The following is a 16,973-nucleotide window of genomic DNA, read 5'->3' as shown; positions in this document are numbered from 1 at the left end:
ACAGAGCTGTGGGCTAGCAGGAAGGACATCTGGCTGCTGCTTGAGTTGGTTGGTGAATTGCTGTGTGGCCTCCTCATTTACCTCTGTCTGCAGAGTCAAGCAAATCTTTCACTTTTTGTTGCCCTGCTGCCAGAGCATGGCAGAATGAATGTCCACATTGAAGGGAGAAACCTCTTCAGGTTTTGCTTTGTGTCTTAATTACAGACATTTGTGGAATCAGGCTTTTAATATGAATATTTGTGTGCCTGTGCCTGCACATATGTATTTGGACCAATGCTCTCATGTGTGCAAATACATGTATCCCAAAGAAATCTGTTCAGAACCCCAGCATTTGTGATGTCTGTTGTGGGAGGGGCTTCCATTTTACAGAGAAATGCCCAAAGTGCATGTAATGTCACAGGGTAACCAAATGCTTTTGTTCTGGGGGTGGGAGAGGGATGGGTGCATGGTGAACAGCAGGTGGGGTGTCTTTCCATTGGGGATGAGGAAGAAGAGGCCACCTGGAGGCAGAGGAGACCACAGTGGGGCATGATGGTTGGGGAAGGCCTTTTACTTCTGCCCCTTAAGGATGCCCTGGAGTTCAGGCTTTCTGATCCCAGAGCTCTCGTTAGAGCAGCCCTATGTTGTAGACGTTTCTGCAATGACAGAATGTTCTGAATCTATGCTATTCAATATAGTAGGCACAAATTACATGTGGCTATTGAACACTTGAAATGGGGTTAGTGCAATTGATGAGCTGAAAATTTAATGTAACTTAAATTCACTTACATTTAAATAGCTGTGTGTGGCTAGCGGCTGCCTATCGGACTGTGCAATTCTGGAGAATGGTACTTTACTTGTGCTTGGGGAAGCAGAAACAAATGAAAACAAGGATCTGGAGCTCATGAAGGTTCTCACGGGGTGAGATATGTGTGTTGAAGCTACACCTTCAGCAGGAAGCTGGCCAGTCCTTAGCGGAGGACAGTTCCTTCCATCCTGCATCCAGGTGGCTGGTCCTACTCTTCCTAGTTCATGGAGAAAAAAGAACTGAAACAAACTGTCTAAGCTGGGTCAGGTACTCAGCAGATGTTTGCTATTGTTCTCGATAGATATCTTAAATTTTCTCCCCTACTCTTCTTCCTCAGAGTGACAGAGCCAAAAGATCAGTACCTCATTTTGGTGGCATGGAAAAGGAAACTTTGTGGGGGCAAGAGATCTGCTTGCAGTCAGCCAGAGAGAAAGAGCCCAGACAGCAGTGAGCTCTCATGACCTGGTACCTGTTGCCTTCTGGTTAAGTTTTTCATTCATAATTTTACAAATATCCCCTTCTGTGACCATCTCCCTCAAAATGGAGTAGGAAGTTCTCAAAAATGGACCAGAAAGGGGTCAGGAATATAACTTTTTCTGCCCAGATTCCAGGACTTATAGTGAGAAAGCACCTTCTGCGAACCTCACAATGGCTAAAGTGTGCTAATGGAATGATGTACCCTTGTACACCCACTGCTTCTGAACTCTGCTCTGCATTGCTGAGTCTAGAAGTCTGCAAACTACATTTCCCAGAATTCCTTGTTGGATTCCTTCCAAACAGGTTTGCCACTGGGGGAGCTTGTTGGTGGTGGGGGAGGGGGGACTCACTTCCTGTTTGCAGCTGAAGTCTAAATCAATATAGTAACAGCAGGCAGTTATGGTACTACCCTCATTGTCACCCCTCAGAGGTCCCACTGCAGCTGCATAATGTCCCCTCAGTGGCAACATGAGATGAACAACACTCTTCTTGGGAGTACCAGTCCCGCTTGGTACATGCCACTTTGAATGAAAGCTACCTTTTCTGGATTCTCTTGCAGCTCTGTTAGGTCATGTGATAAAGTTCTGGTCAATGGCAGGGGAACTCAAGTGATGTGTACAAATAGAAGTAGCTGGGTGCCTGATACTACATAGATTAAGCTTGCACTTACTCTTAAGAGAGAGACATGAACTTTTACCCATGGAAGCCAATATTATTTTGAACTTGTTAGAGCAGATTGAATCTGCATCCTAACTAGTATCCCTAATGTGTGACCTTTGAAAATTAGGCATAGCAGTCCCAGTTCCAAAGAATCTCACACTCCTCTGAAGCTGCTTCTGCCAAGGTCACTGATCTCTCCCTTCGCTACATCTTGTGGGTATTTTCTTCAGTCCTTGTTTTACTTAATTACTCATTCCTTCTCGAAACCCTTGTTTCCCTTGGCTCTGTGGCATCCTATGCTCTTGGTTTTCTCCTACATCTCTGACCCTCTTTCCTTAGTCTTTTTTCTTCTTCCTCCTATCCCTTAAATACTGGTTGTGATCCTCTTTTTATCTCATTCTGTACTCTCAGCCTGAGTGATTCACACCATTTTGATGCTGAGAACTTCCAAAACGTTGGTCTAGCCTGGATCATTGTTATGAGCTCTAGACTCACATGGCCAATTGCTCGGTGGAAACCCCTCCCCCATGGTTATCTCATGAGCCCCTCAAGTCCAACTTCTCCTTCACTGACCTCATCATCTCTTCTGTTCCTCCTCCTGGGTTCCCAGGCTCAGTGGTGGCAACACTGTCTACCTGGCTGCTTAGCCTGAGACCTGGCTCCATCCCAATTCCTCTCTCTCAGTCTTATCATCCCCATCCAGGCAAATCATTGATTCTGTGGACTGACTCTTTTGGGTGTCCCTCAAATCTCTCCACGTCTCTCTGTTCTCACTATCACTACCTCGGTCCACCCTGCCATCTGCTTTCCTCCTCCACTCCTGCATTCTGAGTCATTTTCGGCAGCACACGAATCCTTAAAACCCCTCCATTGGCTTGCCAATGTCCTCAGGATTAGGCGAAAAGTCTTTGGTTTACAAGGCCCTTCACTGTCTGGCCCCCCATTACCTCTCCTGCTCTGTCTGCACGCTCCAGTCCTGCAGAACTACACACAGTTTGCCCAGCGAGCCCCTGCTCTGCTCTCCTCACACACTGCTCCTCTGCCTGGGCCATTCTTCCTGCTCCTCATCAGCAGGCTCATGACTCTCAGGCTCAGAATGGACAGCTGCTTCTGAGAGCCTTCTCTGCCTACCCAGGCTGGGTGGGTGCCTCTCTTTGGTGTGCCCATGGCAGCCCAGAATGCCTGGTGGACAGGGAGCCCTCAGCAGGCTGTATTGCAGCGCCCTGCTCCTGTTGGCCTCCAGGAGCCGCCTGTCTTTCTCACCCTTGTCTCTCCAGTCCCTAACACAAGGGATGCCTGACCCCAAACTAGACAAGTTACTTGACGTCTCTGACCCAGGACAAAATGGGAGGAAAGTGCTAAATTTCCACAATTGGCCGGGAGATTAAATAAGATAAATATGCAAGTCTCTTGTCCAGGGGCCTGTCTTGGTAAATCTAAAGTTCTTTTTTCTTTTTCTTTTTGAGACAGGGTTTTACTCAGTTACTAAGGCTGGAGTGCAGTGACATAATCATGGCTCACTGAAGCATAAACTTTCTAGACTTAGGCGATCCTCCCACCTCAGCCTCCTGACCCTCCAGGACTACAGGCGTGCACAACCATGACTGGCTCATTTTTTGTATTTTTAGTAAAGACAGGGTTTCAACATGTTGCCTAGGCTGGTCTCGAACGCCTAGGCTCAAGTGATCTACTTGTCTCAGTCTCAGGGATTATAGGCATGAGCCACCATGCCCAGCTAAAATTTCCTTTTAAAAATCTTGTTGTTAGATATACTCATAGAAAGATAACTGGACACAGAAGGGAGAGGAATGGTAGTCCTTCCAGGGATCACTGGAGTGTCATAAAAATGTTACAGGAATCACCAGCCTTAGAACTTGAAAGGAACCCAAGGATCATCTAGACTACTTCGTGCAGGTAAAACAGCCACCTGTGCCCATCACAGAGCTGGGATACAGCCGAAGACCCCAACAGAGGAGAGCTGATGGGTGACCAGGACCCAGGCCTCTCCATCATGGCAGCCTAGCTAATGGGTCTTGGCTGGAAGGTAACAGGAAGGCCTCTTTCCAGAAACACTGTGAGGCAGTGTTTCTCAGATTGATTCATAGGCAGATCATGAAATCAGTTTAATAGCTTTGACCAGCATTAACTCATTGATGCCTAGCATTCAATTATTGGAACACTAAGCTTGTGGGAGTTATTTATATCCTACTGCTTAAGCTCAGTGCCAAACTGTGATTTTTCAATCAAACCTTGAAAAAAAAAATTTGCAACCTCTGGCATAAATGGGTTAAAACAAGACAAAACAAAACAATACCAGAATGGAAAACAGTGCATGATCTGTACAGTATAGTTGTACAAAACTTCTTGTTTTATCATTTGATGTCATGGTGGCCCTGCTGTAGATAGAAGACGGGGGAGCTTCTGCTTCTGAGTGGTCACGCTCGACAGGGTAGGGAGCCCAGGAGAGTGGGGAGTGATCTTGTAGATTGAGGTGGGTGGGGCCAGTGTGAGCCTGACAGTCAATTACTTCCCAAATCTAAGGAAAATTAAAGGAAAAGAAGAGGGGGATATAGAGGGGAGAGAAGGCCTCCGTGGAGTTTGCACTATTATTAGGGCAAGTAAACTGCTTCTGAAAAGAAGGGGTTTGCAAAGGCAACCTGCAAAAGCAATCTGCTGGAAGACCTTCCTCCCCAGCTGACACTGCAGGAAGGACCCCCTGCAGAAGCAATAGGGCAACCTGGTCCCATACCCTCATGAAATGCCTCTTATAATTGTGACATCTTGCAACTGTGGAGCACTTTATACTTCTCAGAGTTCCCAGACACTCACTTATTTCTCAAAAGACCTCTGGGAGGTGGGGGATGGTATCATTATTCCACTTTAGAGATGGGGAAACAGGATCGGTGTGAGCTAAATGACTGCCAGATCCAAATGTAGAATTCAGACTCCTAGTTTCTAAGTAGACACTCTTTCTACACCACCATAACGTGAGTGCTCTGTGTTTATAGGGTGCATTCAAGTCCATTACTATCCATTAGGATCCCCTCAAAAAAATTCCAGGGTGGCCTGAGTTATTCTTTAGACCAATGAAATCAGAGTCCTGGGAGTGGGGCCTGGGCCTTGGGATCCTTTAAAGCTCCATTTGGAGAGCCTTGTGCACAGCCTTGTCCCCCAGCCTTGGCCCAGCCTGGCCAAGCTGCCCAGGAGTTCCCTTGGTGCCCTGGGCTCTGATAAATGTCATTGTTTTGTAGAGTAACTTCCCAGTGAAGCTGCCACTGGGCCCCATCCTGGAAGCCGAAGTCCCCGGGCCCCTCCTGAGAGGAAGTATGAACTGGAAGATGGGGAGGCAGGCGGTTCTGACAGACAGAAAGCAAACAGCTCAGAGGGGTGGCAGGCTGCATTTTATTCATCGTTAATTTAAACACCCTTCAAGTCCTCTCTTGGAGTGCTGCTCAGAAAAATAGATGTATTGTTTGAGAAACCTGCAGCTTGTCCCGCATGCTCTAACCCCCTCCTGAGAGAACAGGTAGCATAGAAAATGATTTGTAAAGCAAGGGGGAGCTTCCTTAGGGAAGGAAGAAGGGGAAGGGGAAGAGGGTCTCGGGCCAGGTCCAAATGCAGAAATCCTCAATGCATGAGACTAGCGTGGAGGGTATAGCAATTGCGCTCTGGGGTGCCTGAAGGTGCCAGAGTTGCTCCAGGGGCAAGAGTCCAGGCCCCAAGTCCATACTGATGAGCCCACCCTGGGGGTCAGGAACGGCCTCAGCAGGCCCTCCCTCCCTCCCTCTCCACCCTACAAAGTGAGGAGCCTTCAGAGTCACCACCAGCACATTATACAACAATACAACAACCCTGCAACAGATAAACAAAGCCCCAGAGCCTCTTCTGGATTCAGAAGTGCCCTAGGCTGGCTGTCTGGCTGTGCTTTCCAGACAGTGTGCATGTGGAATTGTGCTTTTTGTTTTTTAAGAATGTAAAAAGTTACAGTAAGATTGAACCATGGGGCCCATCACTCCTATGGTCTCTGCCTGGCTGGGTTGCCATCTGCCTCAGTTCCCCAGAAGCTTCTCCTTTGGTTCACCCCAGAGCCCACAGGAAGAGGGGGTCTGCTGGGAGGCCTGTCTGAAGGATGGAGGAGCCTGGGTCATTTAGCAGCTATTTTCCAGGGTTTGGCTTGGGTTTGGATGCTGGCTTCTGTGTGAAACACGAATACATGCAAATTGTACGTAAAACTCCACCAGAGCAAAGAGGATTTTCCAGGCCCTGGTACATCTCTAGGGAGTTAAAAATGGAAGATCTTTCTTCTTAAAGTGGCCCGGACTGAGACTTTTCCTTTGGGAAAAGGGCTAGTAGCTCTTTGTAAGGCTGGTGTGTGTATGTGTGTGTGTGTGTGTGTGTGTATGTATGTGTGTATGTGTGTGTGTGTGTGTGTGTGTGTGTATGCATGATGCTGTGCAAATGCCCAGGGCTGTCTGGCATTTTCCATAAAATGAGAGCCTGAGATTGCCTAAGCCTTCTGATTTCTGATGTCTTCTCCAGGCCTGGAGGTGCTGCTTTGTTCAGAGGACACAAAGGCCTGACTACCTCGCTTTAGCAAGCTAGGACACCCAGGGTGGCATCTTTACCTTTCTAGTCATCTCTGAGGAGGCTGCTTGCCAAGACTCTGACTTCTACTGGCCATAGCTAGATGGTGAGGGCTTCTTAGAGCTCATTCCACCTTTAAGGGGGCCCCACAGTACCAGCATGAGATGAGTAAGTCCAGGCCTAAATTAGGAGCAATTCCTGGAGCCTGAGGAAGTTGTAGGCTACAGTGAGCTACCAGTGGTGGGGCAACTCGAGACCCCCAAGATAGTGAGAGAGGCCACAACATCTGAGGGAATGGAACTCTTTCTTGGCCTGAGGTTCAGAAGAAACTGCACCAAGGAAAGGCATCCCTATCAATGTCACTGTTCCTGAAATGATGGGAGAACCCCAACCCTGCTTCTTACTGCTCTCCAGCAGGATATCAAACCACATGCCCTTTAGGCATGGGTCTCATCTTCCACTAAGTTCCTTGACCTAGGGAGCCCCAGCTTTTCAGGGAAGCAGCCCCTGGCATCTGGGGGCACTGAGCTCTGCGGCCTGAGGTGAAGGATGATGGTGTGATGTATCATGGCGGTGTGACTGAGACTGAGTTGGGGGATGGGGACAGGGGAACACAGGCAAAAATACACATATGCCACATGGATCCTGAGCTGCCATTGTACCTTAGAGGACTGGTGTTTCTCTGGGAAGTTGTGGGGTGGGAAGGGAAAGGGTCTCATTTTCCTGTCCATTGAAAGCATACTCACAATTCTTTTAGAAGATTGCTCAAGCTGCCTCCAATTGCCTCTTTCCAAAACCAGAGCATAAGAAAAGAAGTAAAAACAGCTGAGGCTGCAGCATAAGCAACGTAGGATAGACTCTAGGAAGCACCGCCAACAGAGAAGACTGCCAAGAAACGTTTTGAGTTTTTCTTCTCTGGAGGTGCGTCCTGGTTCCTCCCTTGGAGATCAGGATTCTGTGTAGTCCTGCACGCTGGTTGGTGGAGTGCCTGGACGTCTCTTTAGGCCTGTCTAGCTCACAAAGTCTTGCTGGCTAGGTTTTAGGCTGCCATACTGTTGCCGGGGCTCACTTCCTGTGGGTAGGTTGTTATTTTGCCCGCAGATCAAGTCCTCACTATCTAGATGCCTTGATCATGGGGATCTCTTTTTTCCTCTCTGGATAGCTCTGATCCCCAAGTTATTTATTTCCTGTTGCCTAGGTAACACCTCTAATCGGATGCCTTTTAATCGTTCCCTTTTTTAAAGGGATAAATGTGGATTTTATTTCCAGGTCTTGTCAGAGGGCCCTGCCCTAGAGAACACATGCCCTTGTGAGTGTGCAGTCCCGTCATTGAGACTGAAACCATGGCGTGGATGGGGGGACGCTCACTGGGCCAGCCTGACAGTCACAGTGAATCCTGAAAGCACGGCTTTCGCAGGAGCCCACCCTTCAGGATTTAGCAAGACCGTCCTCCCTCCTCACCAGCGTTGCTTCACTGGCTTCACCCCAGATTAGGGCCTGTGTTTAAAAACCAATCCTAACTCAAATCAGAAATTAGCTGGAGAGTCACTGAGATGCGAGGTAAGCTTTCCCTCAGAAAAGGGGAAAGAAGAGTCTGACATTCAAGTTTGACTCTAATGCTGTGTGCATGAGTGCGTGCATGCATGGTTTTGTGTGTGTTTTCCAGGCACAGTTGCCTGGGAGAGAGATTTCACAGCATGGCTCGGGCTGGAGGTGGTGAGGCGGTGCTTTTCTAAGACTTCCTATCAGAAGCTGTGCATACTGGTGGGTCACGCTGTGCCTGTATAAACTCTGGAAACTGTCCTTGGCCTCATCATAGATGAGAAAAATAGGCAGAGAGAGTGTTTGTTTACAGCTCCAGACCCTCATCCTTTCAATGAATCCTGGGTATCTGGCCTTCCTCCAGGTCAGGGACCCCTATGCTGCAGAAGGCAAGTCTGGGAGAATCTCTCAGCCTGAGAGCAAAACTTTAATCCTAACATACTTTCATCCACCAGTTTCACCAGCTCCCTCCCTTCTGCCTTCCTCTACCTCCAATAGGCTGTGCATGGAGAAGACAAATCCACTTGATAAACAATATTTAGAAAGGAATTCTGTCCTTCCTGACCCCAAACACATGATGGCCTCTGGAGTCAAATACCCTGAAATTTACAAGATGGCTTCTTTTGGGTTCCTGGTGCTGCAGGCCCTGGTTCCCAAGGACGCAGCTGGCAGAGCTCCTTCAGAGGAGGAGGAGACGCTGGAGGGCTGTGCCCTGCAACCCCAAGATCTCTTAAAGGAGGAAAAGTTGAACTGATCCACAGTAATTAAGAAAAAACAATCCACACCAACAAAGAAAAATTGAGTCTGAGAAGACTCAGATATTCCTGGTTAATAATGAAAAGCACTGCTGTGGATGAGCTTGTGACAGAAAGGACGGTTGGGGATTCAAGATGTGCTGATTCGAGACTGGAGATCAGCCAGCTAAAGCCCAGCAGGGCTCCTGCAGCCTCAGCACTCCCCTCCCCACTGGTGCCCTGGACTGCCCGCCATTAGAAGTAGCTGCCCTGTGCTCTGTCCTAAATGGACTAACTCTGGGCTGAGAAAGGCCAGCTAAGCCCCCCACCACTGCAATTTCCAAATCTGGGGGAAACGCCACAGTCCGCAAGTTGGTGCTATGTTTCATCTCATTGCATAATACTACACCATTCTCTGTGTGTAGTGGCTGTTCTATATATATACATCGGGAGGCAACATATGGCTTTCCCTACCCCCACCTGTCAAAACTGTGACTATATCACTTCTGACGACCAGAAGGAAGCTGCTAGGCTGGGCCAGGATTCTAAATGCTGAGGAGGTAATTCAGAGCCACGAAAAGTTGCACCATATGCTTTGGGGTTGCCGGCTGCTTCTGTGCATGGGGATAGGGTTTAGTGCCAGTCTGCAAAACTCTCCTTGCTGCGGTATGCCCTGGGTGGGAGTCTGGGGAGCCACCTTTTCTCACCCTGAAGGAGAATATGCTGGGGGCCACGATTCTCCAAGAGGGGACTCATAAGGAACACAGGCGTCCCCAAAACCTGCCCTTGATAACATCAGGCCTGGCCAAATAGTATTTCTTTAAAAATTTTTTTTTGTTTCATTTTATTGGATAAAGATTAAGAAAGCGCCAGGAGTGACTGAGAGAAGGGAAGCAAACCATGCCCGGCGGCCCCGCGGCCTGGAGAGGGTCCCCGGGGCGGGCGGACGGGCGGTCTACCTGGAGGCGCTGGTCTCTGCCAGCCGGTTGTTCATGATGCCCAGCGCGCCCACGCCGCCCGAGAAGCCGTTCTGGCGCGTGTTGACGCACACGCTGCGCGGGTAGCCGTTGGCAGTCTCCGACAGCTGCTTCTGCAGCAGCGCCAGCGACACCTTGTTGGAGGCCGTGAGGTCGCGCATGGAGATGAGCTCGCCCGAGAGGCGGCGGCCTTCGGCGTCGCTGTCGCGGGCCGCGGGGTCGGCGCCGAGCGCGGCCAGGCGGCGGCGCAGCCGGGAGCCCGGGGTGATGGCGTTGCGCCGGGACAGGGGCGCGCCGGGCGCCGGGCAGCAGCGCGCGCAGCAGCGGCAGCTCAGCTTGCGCAGCATCCAGTTGAGCACCTGCTTGATGAGGATGGAGATGACGTTGAAGAGCGAGTAGATGCAGCACACGCCGAGCAGGATGAAGAGGAAGTTGCCCAGGCGGTAGAGCCCCTGGTTCCGGTAGGCGGCGTGCTGGCTGCTCACCAGGTCCCCGAAGCCGATGGTGCTGAAGGTGACGAAGCAGAAGTAGAGCGAGTCCACGTAGTCCCAGCCTTCCACGCTGGTGTACATGGCCGAGGCGCAGCACGACAGCAGCACGGCGAACAGGCCCAGGATGAGGAGCACGTGGTACACCGAGGGCTTCCAGCCCGCCAGGCTGTCGGCCTCCGAGAGCGCGGAGCCGCGGCGGAAGGTGGCGGGCAACAAGCCGCTTCGGCGCAGCTGGCGCTCCCTGCAGGCTCGCATGATGAAGGCCAGCAGCGAGATGATGCGCTCCAGGAAGAGGTTGAAGAACAGGATGGTCCCGGCGCAGCCGAACAGTCCGTAGGCAATGAGGAAGGCCTTCCCGCCCACCGTCGCGGGGGTGGTCATGCCGAAACCTGTGGAGACAGGGCAGGGTCAGCGCGGTCCTGGCCGCGCAGGTGGTCCTCACGAGGCGTTCGGGGCGGGGGTGGGGAGGGCGGAGCATGCAGGTGCTCGCGTGGCTCCTATTTTGAGTGGCACCACTCAGGTGGAGGGAAAACGGCACTTAGTAATTTCTCTCTCTTGGTGGCACGTGATAGGGTTCATGATCTTGGCAGCCCCTATACTGATGGGGGAGACAGGGCCCTTCATCTTGGGGACCTATAAATCCAAGTGGGTGGGGCAGGTAGTCACTAGGAAGGATCCATATGACATACAAAATAGAAACCACTGCTGCACAGGTGCAAACCACTGAGATACCCACAAAGCAAACAAGTGCCACCTGCTCTCCCGCTCCCACAAATTGTTTTTTGAAAACTGTCATCTTTATTTTAGTTCATAAATACATTAATATACTAGTCTAGGTGAATTTTGCTGGGTGAATTACAAATATTTACATTAGCAATAAAAACCAACATAGATCTCTTCAAAGACATCTAGCTTCTTATGTGCTTGTACATTTTTTATAAAAGTCTTGTTACTTGGAAACTCCACTGCCTACTTGAGACTGGGGAAAAAAGCCAAGTAATCTTAGTGCTGTGACTAATTTTCACTGCACAGGCACTTTGAAAAGGTCTTTGGTCAAAGGATCATATTTTCTTTTGTGTGTGGGGGGGCAGGTTATTTGTCACCCATGCTGGAGTGCTGTGGTGCAATCATAGCTCACTGCAGCCTTGAACCCCTGGGCTCAAGTGATTCTCCTGCCTCAGCCTCCCAAGTGATAGGACTACAGGTGTTTGCCACGAGGTCCAGCGAATTCTTTATTTTTTCTAGAGGCAGAGAAAGGACCATATTTTCTTAGTCTACCAACATTTCATGCCTTCTGGAATTGGGCATGAGGCCAAGTGGGCAGTCCGTCACTTCCTAGTTCTTACAATGTGAATATGGGGTGACTCGAGAACGTGCATTTCAAACCAATGCCCAGATGATTCTAAGGTCTTTCATACTAGAATAACAGGATTTTCTGTTTAAAGGGCAGTTTTTAAAGAGTTGTCATATGTGCCCTTTTTTCCCCAAGTATGTCAAAGATTTTCAACACCTCCCTGTTATAAAAAAAATCAGTTTACCAACTCTGACTGCTAATGGACCCCAAAATCAAGTGTCAATGCTCAAAAGTCAACTGTAGCTCCTCTTCTTTCCTCAAATAAGTTATTTGGAATTGTGAATGAATCTATACTGAACAACTGTCGACTATAAATCTTTCTCCAAATGGTTGGTTTTTAAATGTAACCTGTAGCACACCTGGGCAGACAGCCTTGTTAGGGAAGAATTCTGTAGGGCTTTGCCTTAATTGGGATTTCTCACTCTGGGACCAGGTAGAGTGTAACCAGGTGGCTAGAGTTAATGGTCTCTGAAAAGACCTTTGTGAAGCTGACAAAAGGATTGTTGGAGAGTAGTTCACCCACACCCTTCAGAGAGTGAGCATGGCTCTGCCACTGGGTGCCAGCTCCTTCTCAACCAAGGATCACCATCAGTCATCCTTGCTCACACTTATGGCCAAGGAAAGGCTCTGGCCCAGCTGGGTCCCATGCTGGTGGTATTCTCAAATTTCTTTGTTCTGGGAGGTCTACATAACTGCATATTGTTTCAGGCTCTTATCATTCTTAAACTTACCATGTTCAACGTACAGGCTTTAAGGGTGTCTTTATCAATTGATTTCTGCAGGTGTGGCAGCCTGCCAGTGTGCTCGCCCATGCCATCCAGGGCAGTGCAGAGTGGCAGCTCTGTCTCTCCAGCCTGGGATCTCTGCCGACTGCTAGCTGTGGTCTCTCTGTGGGACTCATGGTTGCCTGACTGATAATGGGATGGGGTTTCATCTGTTGGTGGGAAGATTCATTTATCCCTGCTTGGAGTCTGAGCTGAAAAAATGGATCAAATGATCCATTTGATGGTGCTGAGTAGCACCATGGTACCATTCAACACCTCTGGCAGTGGTCAGGGCATCCCTGTTTAATTTGTGCCCTATGGCAGAAGGGCGTGCCCTGCCAGTGGGGTGGGACTAGCCTTGGGAAAGTGGAGAAGACTTGTCCCATGTGGCTTATGATTTCCCTAAACAGACTATAGAAAATATTTCTTGTAATACTTTCAGAGTACGTTCCTTAAGCCTATGTGCTAACAATCATTTTCTAGACTGTCTGAAGGAAATGCCCAGTTGCCTGAGCATGGTGTTCATCTTATGCTTAATGACTCGGGTTAGGGGAAAATCTTATGATGTCACCAATGTTGAGGAAAAAGATGGATTATGTTCCTAAATTCACAGAAAGTGAAAAAAACCAAAGTAGCTGTGTAACCAAGACTTGATGGAGCGATTGTGCTACAATGTAAAGCCACACTCAAGTTCTTGAGTTTATAAAGAAATCAATTCTGAAGTTACATGGCTATAGGTGGAGTAGGAGTATGTGTGTGTTTATAAAACATTTTAGACCAATAACCTAAATGTCTAACAACACAACTATATGATTGCCTATTCATAAAAAGAATACTATACAGCAATGAAAAAGCATGAACCATCGCTACTTGCAACAACATAGATAAATCTCACAAAAAGAATGTTGAGCAAAATAAACTGGACACAAAAGAATACATTCTGCATTATTCCATTAGTATAAAATTGGAAATCAGACCAAACTACAGTAATTTTTACAGATGTCTGCGTGGTTGGTAAAATTATAAGGGAAAGTAAGGAAGTAATTTTGATAAGTCAGACCTGGGATTTCCTCTGGAGGATGGCAGGGGGTAGTAGCTGAGAGGGGACATAGGGGACCTCTGGGATACTAGAAATGTTTTTGTGGCCTGGGCGTTAGTTACATGTGTGTTAGCTGTATAATAATTTGTTAAATTGCATGTTTTATGAGTTTTTTGTACTCATGAGAAAAAATTTTTAATTTCTAGACTGTTAGAACTCTCAGATACCCTAATTCTGACAGGTGAGGGAGTAGGGGCTTAGGGGCTGTAACCTGCATCTTACTGGGGACAGACCACCACCTGTTGTCCTGGGTTCAAACCTGGTGCGTAGAGCAGTATACACAATACTGCATCTACTCACTGAGGGAAAACAAAATCTCCTATAGAGGGAAAACTCTGTTAAATTCCTAAGGTAATTGAAAATCCTGGGCCTCATAAAACAATACTTTGTCTAATTAAGAAAATGTTGAATTGGATTTTTCAGCTACAGTCTCAAAGCTGAGAACAATATGTGTACAGTTCTCCCCATTCTAACAGAAGTTCCAGACACATCCATGCTGGACTTACTAAAACAGCAAAACAGGTCTGGGGCTAGCAACCCCCACACCCCACTTCCAGGCTGTACGGAAAGGCTGGGGATTGATGGGCTCTTCCATCAGTCGGGAAGTTGTTCTGGGGAGTTGTGGGGGTGGGGAGTGGTGTGGCTTCTTTCACTCGCCCCTAGGCCAGGGGATGGTTGGAGCAGGGAAGGTCAAGAGGACTTATGGGGCTGCAGCAAGAGGAGAGCCCAGCAGCTCACTTCCCAGCTGGCTGGGCACAGCCGCTCACAGACCTGCCCAGAGTGGAGCATGGTGAGAGTTCTGGGAGAACCTGACAGTTCCCCTGGAGTCCAGAGCTGTGCTGGAGAGTTCTCTGGGTGCGAAGCTGACTGGGGCAGGCCCCACAGGCAGGTGAGGAAGAGGGAAGGGGAGAAAGAGGGCACTCACGGGAGCCATCTTCACTTCAAGGGCTTGCTGCATCAGGATGCATGAGGGTGACATGGGTCACCAGTGGGTGACAAGTGGATATTGAAAGGAAGAGATCTGAAGAGACTGCCCACGAGGGCTGCCTGCTGGTGCAAGGCAGCCCCAGCAAGAAGAGGCTGAGGGTCAGGGGGCTTGGGACAGCATGAGAGGGAGTCACGGGAGGAAGGATGGAGAGGGCAGTGCCCACTCAGAGAATGGGGCAGGGAGTGGTCCCTGTACAGGGCTCCCAGGGACCCATAAATAGTTGCCATGAAAGCACATATGCCTGTTCTAACAGGGAGCCTTGCAGCCCTACTAGCAAAAGTTAAGAAGGAATGATAGTGGCTCCAGTGATGTAAGATCACCCCCATGCCCCATCCACTGCGGGTCCCCTGAGCCATGTGTCAGCCCCGAGCTGGAGGGGGAGACTAAGCTCTGATTAGAAGTTAATTTGAAAATTTGATTAAACATCTGAGAATGAGTCTCAATCTTAAAACTGGTACTTAAAAAAAAAAAAAAAAGCCGGACATGGTGGCTTATCCCTGTAATTCCAACACTTTGGGAGGCGGAGGCAGGCAGATCACCTTAGGTCGGGAGTTTGAGACCAAACTGACCAACATGGAAAAACCCAGTCTCTTCTAAAAAATGCAAAAGATTAGCCGAGTGTGGTGGCACATGCCTGTAATCCCAGCTACTCAGGAGGCTGAGGCAGGAGAATTGCTTGAACCCAGGAGGCAGAGGTTGCAGTGAGCAGAGATTGTGCTATTGCACTCCAGCCTGGGCAACAAGAGTGAAACTTTGTTTCAAGAAGAAAAAAGAAAGAAATTGGCTGAGCACTCTGGCTCATGCCTGTAATCCCAGCACTTTGGGAGGCCAAGGTGAGTGAATGACTTGAGGCCAGGAGTTCGAGACCAGTCTGAGCAACATGGCAAAACCCAGTCTCTACTAAAAATGCAAAAATTAGCCAGGTGCGGTGGTGTGCACTTGTAATCCCACCTACTTGGGAGGCTGAGGCACAAGAATTGCTTGAACCTAGGAGGCAGAGGTTGCAATGAGCTGAGATCACATCCCTAGCATCCAGCCTGGACGACAGAGTGAAACTCTGTCTCAAAAAAACAAAAAACACAAAAAACCCAAACTATTTGGAAAACTCTGCCATCTACCTAAGATGTTAAGGAATCTAAAAGGGAGTTATTTATTTTTTTTTGTGAGATGGAGTTTCATTCTTGTTGCCCAGGCTGGAGTGCAATGGTGCGATCTTGGCTCACTGCAACCTCCACCTCCTGCAAGCGATTCTCCTGCCTCAGCCTCCTGAGTAGCTGGGATTACAAGCATGTGCCACCATGCCTGGCTAATTTTGTATTTTTAGTAGAGATGAGGTTTCTCCATGTTGGTCAGGCTGGTCTCGAACTCCCAATCTCAGGTGATCTCCCAAAGTTCTGGGATTACAGGCATGAGCCACCGCACCTGGCCTAAAAAGTTCTTAAAGATGATAAATGAGACAAAGCCATTTCCAGTGTTGGCCCATTTAATAAATTGGTTCCACCTGGATTTTCTCTCCACTGTGGTGAAAGCCAACACCTAACAGTGCCGGCCCTCCCTGTATTATCACAGGTCATCATCAGAACCTGAGGGAGAGGCCAGCTCCATTCAACAGATGAGGAAACTGCAGGTTAAAGCGTGAAGCAGTTGCGAAGGCCCCACAGTTTGGAAATGGTGGAACCAAGACTGAAACCCAGGTGTGCTAGCATCTAAAGTTCATGCTCTTTCCACCACACCAGACTGTATTCTGAGGGCATCAAGGAAGCTCCACTGTTCTTAAGAAACCAAATTGCAGTTCTCCAGGGCTGCAGCCAGGGGAGCATCTTCATGGGAGAGTGGCTGCTGCTGAAGAGTTGTGACTCGCCCTTAAGAGTCCTCTGTCCTCTATGGCCCCTTTCCACTGATCATTGCAGCCCTCTTAACAGGGGAGAGGGGCTATGCCTGTCCCCTAAAGAGTCTACCAAGGTGGACTCATTGCCTTCTCATGGCAAAACTCGGACAAGCTGGGGTATTTACGTAACACTTGACCCAGGGCTTGGGGACAGCACGAGGAATGAGATGCAGAGGGGACTGCTGCTTCTGGGTGACAGCCTGCCTGGTTGACCACAGGTGGAGTACTCATTGGCCTTTGGGGTCCCCACAGGCCTGCCCTGCCTGATTTACTTTCGAGGGACCAGAGCCATCTCCTCTACTCTCTGGGGGCTTCTTCTGACTCCTCCAAACTCTTCCGTGTTTGGACTCCTGGCTCCTTCCCAAGGCCATCTATTGGAGTTTGGGTTTCCAGTTGAGGATCTGCCTTTTTCCTGGATGACCAAACCTAAACTGAGACTGGCCTCATGCTCAGGATGTGGCTTTATCCCAGGGGCTCAGCAAGGCAACTAACACCAGACATGAAACTGGTAAGACCAACATCCACCTGTTCATTCCTTCAGCAAACATTCCCTGAGGACAGCATCAGGCTGGCAGCATCATTCCAGGCTCAGGAATGTGGTGGAAAACCAGACAGATGCAGTTCCTGT

General features: G+C 49.0%; 1 protein-coding gene across 1 annotated transcript in view; it reads right to left on the bottom strand.

Moving 5' to 3' along the window:
* Positions 1-5,308: 5,308 nt before the first annotated feature.
* Positions 5,309-16,973, bottom strand: part of KCNK12 (potassium two pore domain channel subfamily K member 12) — a 57,375-nt gene continuing 45,710 nt past the window's right edge. The window contains exon 2 of the mRNA XM_035272618.3: positions 5,309-10,641. Coding sequence (XP_035128509.1) covers positions 9,740-10,641 — 902 coding nt within the window. The 3' untranslated portion in view covers positions 5,309-9,739. The remainder of the gene's footprint in view (positions 10,642-16,973) is intronic.

This window comes from Callithrix jacchus, chromosome 14 (genome assembly GCF_049354715.1).
Source record: "Callithrix jacchus isolate 240 chromosome 14, calJac240_pri, whole genome shotgun sequence".
NCBI classification, from domain to species: domain Eukaryota; kingdom Metazoa; phylum Chordata; class Mammalia; order Primates; family Cebidae; genus Callithrix; species Callithrix jacchus.
The sequence above is the reverse complement of the archived record's forward strand: the minus strand, read 5'-3'. Positions and strand labels throughout refer to the sequence as shown.